The 5,788-nt window shown below is 36.2% G+C and overlaps 2 protein-coding genes across 2 annotated transcripts; both read right to left on the bottom strand.

The window, feature by feature from the left end:
- On the bottom strand, positions 1-1,199 carry LOC113689931 (uncharacterized). Its single transcript, XM_072049880.1, has 5 exons — positions 1,152-1,199; positions 822-1,043; positions 639-731; positions 460-546; positions 1-339 (listed from the first exon to the last, which is right to left on the bottom strand). The coding sequence occupies exons 1-5, from the start codon at positions 1,197-1,199 to the stop codon at positions 1-3; spliced, it is 789 nt and encodes a 262-aa protein (XP_071905981.1).
- An 826-nt stretch (positions 1,200-2,025) lies between these two features.
- Positions 2,026-5,286, bottom strand: LOC140007190 (uncharacterized). Its single transcript, XM_072049879.1, has 6 exons — positions 4,491-5,286; positions 3,451-3,775; positions 3,052-3,360; positions 2,873-2,960; positions 2,731-2,794; positions 2,026-2,687 (listed from the first exon to the last, which is right to left on the bottom strand). Exons 1-6 carry the CDS (start codon positions 5,284-5,286, stop codon positions 2,026-2,028), a joined length of 2,244 nt encoding a protein of 747 aa, XP_071905980.1.
- Between the last annotated feature and the right edge of the window lie 502 nt (positions 5,287-5,788).

The following is a 5,788-nucleotide window of genomic DNA, read 5'->3' as shown; positions in this document are numbered from 1 at the left end:
CTAGGAAGAACCTCCACACTGCTTCTGTTTCCAAATGAGGAATTCTTGCAGCATTTCCTGTATCCCTTGCTGGCTTTGTACAAGATTTTGGATTTGGGTATCTTGTGCTTGAATTCGCTCCTCATAGCATTGAATCTTCTCCTTGCACTGTTTTAGTTCTTCAAGTAGTGCTCTATTAGCTGAAGATTCGGGTTTGCGAGAAGATTGGGGTGGTATGACCCCCATACCCAACCCTTTGGCACGACTAGCCCTCTTTCCTAGGACATTTTCCATAATTTTTACTTCATTGACAGTTTCTCCACTCTCGATGCATTGCCTTCTCTCTTCTTTTAACTCATCCTGTACATATTAGATTCACATAACTCAAGGAGTCATTAAATGTATAATATATATATGTAAATGTCCTGTTACTAATAAAAAACAAAGTTACTGGAATCAGCCGACTATAGTGAAAATTACATCGAGAGATTTTGCAGTATTATTCACAAATTGGCCATCCTTTTTTATGTGAGCAGCAGTCCAGGCATCAATTGCACTTGGTGGAACCTATTTTATAGCATAAAAGATCTCGAGTTAGCTCTAGTTTTCTTCCTAGTATAAATATAAGCCAAAATGGAAATAAAAAATCAGTAATATACCATCTCTTGTGCTCGAACATGATTTGATTTTGAACTGCCAGTGTGCGGATAGGGTAACATGGCACGGTTCTTTGTATTGGCTTCTGATTTTTTCTATTAAATACCAAAAAGATAGTTAGGCAAAACATAAAAGGCAACAAAAGAATTAAGATCATGCAAGTAAACAAAACTAGAACCAATCACCTTGAATATAGGATCTTCGAACCAATCACACATACTTTTCCACTCATCTTGCTCAATCCAGTCATAAGGACATGAGGTAAGTGGATCTTTTCCAGCTGCCTTCAACATCTTATAATCTATGTGCATAGTATTCCTCCACTGCCTGTAGCTATTCTGAAGCATGTCATCCACATACTCTTCCACATTAGGATCAGTTTCCCAATCTTTGAAGTCAAACCATTCCTATAAATTACCATTAAGAAATAGATCATTTTTAGAATTGGTCAAGTCAGCAAAATAAATATTAACATACTGAATGTCATTATAAAAGACAACGGTGTAATCTGGTACCATCAAGCCACCATATAGGTTATGTTTTTTCATTTGGCATGTCATCATATGTGCGTATGTCCTTCAGTGAAGAGAGGTGCCTTACAACATAACCTACACCACTAGCAAGTTGAGCAGCATACTTGATTGGTTTGCAACATCCTTCAGGAAAGACAATTTCCAATGGCTTGCCTCCCTAATATTAACAAATGAAGCATCATTCAGGAATACCCCAATTGAAATTCTAGGAAATTGATTATACAAAAAAAATCTTGAATAGACAGTAATATTATATATGTACACATCTTAGTACTGAATGGCATTTACATTAGCTCGTATCATCTTCTCGATAACTTTTCCCGTGGTTGGGCCCCTGCCTCTTTTTTGCTTTCTTTGTTCTGAGAACAATTGTTAAACATTCTAGTTGATGCTTATTATTAATTATCACAAAAAGGATGCATACATTGAATGGTAATAAATAAATCATTATTCAGCATTTTCACTTACCATTCGCCAATGCTTGAGTAGGATTATTATTATTTGAATTAATCTGGATATCATCACCTGTGGTAGCTGATTGATGTTCCAAAGTTGAGTTTGAAGTTGGCGGTTGTTCAGATTGCAAGTTGGTATTGGGTGGGCAGTTTCTCTTCAACAGTTTCCCGGAAGGTGCCATCTACAATAACACAGTATATGATAAAAAAGGAGTCAAATTAGTAAAATTTTGATGTCAAATTATAAACAGAGATCAAAATTTAAGTTATACCAAAAACTTAACAAAGAGTTAAAATCATGAAAAGGATATCAATTTGATCAATATTGGGTAAAACCTCAAAAAGTAACACTTTCTTTACAATGCCAAAAACCTTTTCACTTGACACTTCTATGCTATTTCTTAAGCACTATCTAAATCTATATCCATGTCTATGGTTTCATCACTATCAGAAGATTCAATAAGCAAGCCATCTTCTTTAAAAACATTGTCTTCTTCACCATACTCTTCTTCACCTGTGCAAGTATGCAAAGGATTCTCCAGAACAACTTCAATTTCAACACCTTGTCTGCTTAAGAGGCCTAATTCAGCATCTTCGACAATAGGCAGAACAGTTCTTGTTTCATTTTGCTGCAATAATTCATCTAAAAAACTTGTATCTCCATTGAGCACATCTCCGTCGTTCTCTTCCAAATCTGGTAGGTTCCACAAATGCCTATGTTGAACACGTTGTACAATTCGCCAATGTCTCCCCAACTTTGTATCACCAATATAGAAGACTTGCTGGACTTGATTTGGTAAAACAAATGGATCATTTTGATACCAACGTGATCTAATATCGATGGTCACAAAGTGCCTATCACTCTTTATTGTGTTTGTGCTACATGTGTTATACCATTCACATTGAAGCAAGACTACCTTGTATGCATGAAAAAAGGTCAGCTCAACCACAGCCTTAACAAAGCCATAAAAGTCAATGTGTTTTCCTTTATGATCACCCTCAACAACTAAGCCACTATTCTGTGTTGTACGGCAATCATCCCGATCTCTTGTGTGGAAACAAACTTCGTTTACAAGAGTAATGCTTTGTCATGAAAGGTATAGGACCATTTGCTAATGCCCACAGCTCTTCAGAAACATCCAATGATTTATCAATGTGCAACTGATTTATCTATAAAATAGAAAACGAGTCTCTATTAGTCAGTTTTCTATAACTAATAAACTTATTTTTATAATATGTATAACTTACATGATCTTTGAACCACTCTGTGAATTGATCTTCATGTCTGCTATCAACATTTTTAGGATGAATCCTTTGCAGCATCTCTTTATGCTTACTGAAATTCAGATTGTATTATCAATATAAAGTAAAATAAACCACAAGAAGTAATATCGAAAATATAAAATTGAAATACATATTGCACTTACATTCTGTACTCTTCTATTTCATCATAGTTATTCAATATAAATTTATGAGCCACATCTAGTTCAACTTGAGATAATTTAGTAGGAGGTGTAACAAGTCCAAATGGGCGAACACTTAGTGAGGAAACCACCAGCTCATCTGCCTTATCCTGATTATAGTCATAGTTGCGTCCCTTGCGGGTGAATTTTGTTTCAATGCCATAGAGATATTTGGACATGAATGTTAGGCACTCATTTGCAATATATCCTTCTGCAATCGAGCCTTTAGGACGAGCACGATTGCGGACATACTTTTTAAGGGATCCAAGATGCCTTTTCAAAAGCATGAGTTAATTTTCTATCCAAAACAGAATGTTAAGTAAAATAACAAAATTTGTAGACAAACAAATAAGGAAGAAGTACCTTTCAAATGGAAACATCCACCTAGGATGTACTGGCCCACCAAGTTTTGCTTCCTTTGGCAAGTGAACAATCAAATGGATCATAATGTCAAAGAAGGCAGGGGGAAAGATTTTTTCCAACTTACATAATATTAATGGAGCATTTTTCTCCAACCTTTCCAAGTCATCCATCTTAAGGGTTTTAGAACACAAATCTCGAAAAAACTCACTTAACTCAAAAATTGCCTCATTGACTTCTTTGCACAAATACCCACGAATGCCCACTGGAATAAGTCGTTGCAAGAGGACATGGTAGTCATGTGTTTTAAGTCCCATCAGTTTACCATCTTTAACACACTTGAAAATGTTGGCAGCATACCCAGCAGGAAACTTAATTAAACTCAAAAAAATCACAAAATCCTTTTCTCTCACTTGAAGACATCACATACAAGGCTGGAGGCTTTGTTTTCCTTGTACCATCATCATGTAAGTGTAGTTCGTGCATTATTCCCATGTCAAGTAGATCATCACGAGCTTTATTAGTACCTTTTGTCTTATCAGGAATGTTCAGCAATGTTGCTACTAAACTTTCACATGTATTTTTAAGGATATGCATCACATCCAGACAATGTCTCATGGAGAGTTTTTCCCAATATGGTAACTCAAAAAATATACTCCCTCCGTCCCAAAATTTGGGACGCTTTTTGGGAAACGCACTTTTTATGTACAGTAGCATTACGGGACAGGCTTATCTGACTCTTCCAAGCGTACCCTTTGCTGTTTGTGGAGTGAAACAACAAATTGGTGGGACCACTTGCCATTAAGTCACTTTGACTAAAAGGCAAAGACAATCAGAAGGGTATAACTTCCGATGATGTGTTGTGGTTGGGTCCATCAGAATTGGTTAGTGCAATCTTGACTTGTCAATAGAAGGGTATAACTGGAAAATAATTGTAAAAGTGATTTGACTTTTTCAAAGTGACTCAAATTTTGGGACAAGCAAAAAGTGGAAATATGACATTAACAATGGGACGGAGGGAGTACTTTTTTTCCTCCAATTACCCTGAATTTTATCAACTCCTTTTTTCCGAGTAACTGGGTTCTTACCAAACTCACCAAAGACACCAGCCAAGGAATTTAAATGTCTTAAAACCTGTTCTCCAGAAAATTCCTTTGGCTTGGAGCGCGTTTCAATAGTTCCATCAAAATGAGCTTTTAGCTTTCGCCAACAGTGGTCATGGTTCAAAAGGCGACGATGTCCCATGAAACATATTTTGCCTCTTAGTCTTTGTGAAACAGTATCATCAAGACAACATGGACATGCTTTATACCCACTGGTGCTCCATCCAGACAAATAGCCATATGCAGGGAAATCTGATATAGTCCATAAAATTGCTGCACGCATTTGAAAGTTTTGTCCACTATATGCATCATAAGTGCTGATTCCATGAAATAAATCTTTCAAATCATTTATTGCTGGCCTTAAGAACACATCTAACTCTTTTCCAGGGGCATGTGGACTAGGAATAAGAAGTGATAGTATAAGAAATTCCTTTCTCATAAACTTATATGCAGGCAAATTGTAAGGTACAAGAATAACTGGCCACATGCTATATGAGTTGCTCATGTTACCAAATGGATTGAATCCGTCCGTGGCCAATCCAAGTCTTACATTTCGGGAATCTTTAGCAAAATTAGGATATTGCTTATCAAAATCCTTCCAAGCAATAGAATCAGCCGGATCTCTCATGATACCTTCCTCTTTAACCCGTTTCTCCTCATGCCATCTCATGTCTTCAGCAGTTTTAGAAGACATAAAAAGTCTTTGCAACCTAGCTTTTAATGGAAAGTACCACATCACCTTCTGTGGAACTTTTTTTTCTTGCCATTATTGACTTTCCATCGTGATTCTTTACAAATAGGGCACTTGTCCATCTTTTCATTTTCTTTCCAAAACAATGCACAATCAAATTTGCAGACATCAATTTTTTGATACCCCAAACCTATACCAGATAAATTTTCATGGCCCCATAAAAACTAGATGGAAGTATTTCTCCTTCTGGTAACACATCTTTTAAAAATTCTAGCATCATGTCAAATGCCTTGTTAGTCACATGGTTCATCACTTTGATATGGAGAAAGGAAACAATGAAATGCAGCAGGGAGTATTTTTTGCATCCCGAGTATAATTCTCTTTGTGCATCATTTAACAATTTATCAAAATTTTTTGAATCCCATTCACTCGATGTCCCTGATTCATGTGCATTTCTTATCTCATCCAATAAATCAGGTAACTCATCAGATTCACCATTTTCATTCATACCAAAGTCGTTATATACTGTTTCATTGATGAAATCTGT

Source organism: Coffea arabica, chromosome 5c, assembly GCF_036785885.1.
Source record: "Coffea arabica cultivar ET-39 chromosome 5c, Coffea Arabica ET-39 HiFi, whole genome shotgun sequence".
Classification (NCBI taxonomy): Eukaryota; Viridiplantae; Streptophyta; class Magnoliopsida; order Gentianales; family Rubiaceae; genus Coffea; species Coffea arabica.
Note: the sequence above shows the minus strand (reverse complement) of the source record. Positions and strands in the feature narration are given on the sequence as shown.

Bases quoted from the DNA above. Each gene is read 5' to 3' on its own strand.
- LOC140007190 (XM_072049879.1), bottom strand. From the start codon at position 5,286: ATGTGGTACTTTCCATTAAAAGCTAGGTTGCAAAGACTTTTTATGTCT. The intron at 3,776-4,490 runs GTAATTGGAGGA...AGTGTGTTAAAG, and splicing joins AGGAGTTGATAAAATTCAGG to ATGGTAAACTGATGGGACTT. The intron at 2,795-2,872 runs GTAAGTTATACA...TCTATTTTATAG, and splicing joins CAGAGTGGTTCAAAGATCAT to ATAAATCAGTTGCACATTGA.
- LOC113689931 (XM_072049880.1), bottom strand. From the start codon at position 1,199: ATGATGACATGCCAAATGAAAAAACATAACCTATATGGTGGCTTGATG. The intron at 732-821 runs GTGATTGGTTCT...GGTATTTAATAG, and splicing joins TCGAAGATCCTATATTCAAG to AAAAAATCAGAAGCCAATAC. The intron at 547-638 runs GTATATTACTGA...GCTATAAAATAG, and splicing joins ATGTTCGAGCACAAGAGATG to GTTCCACCAAGTGCAATTGA.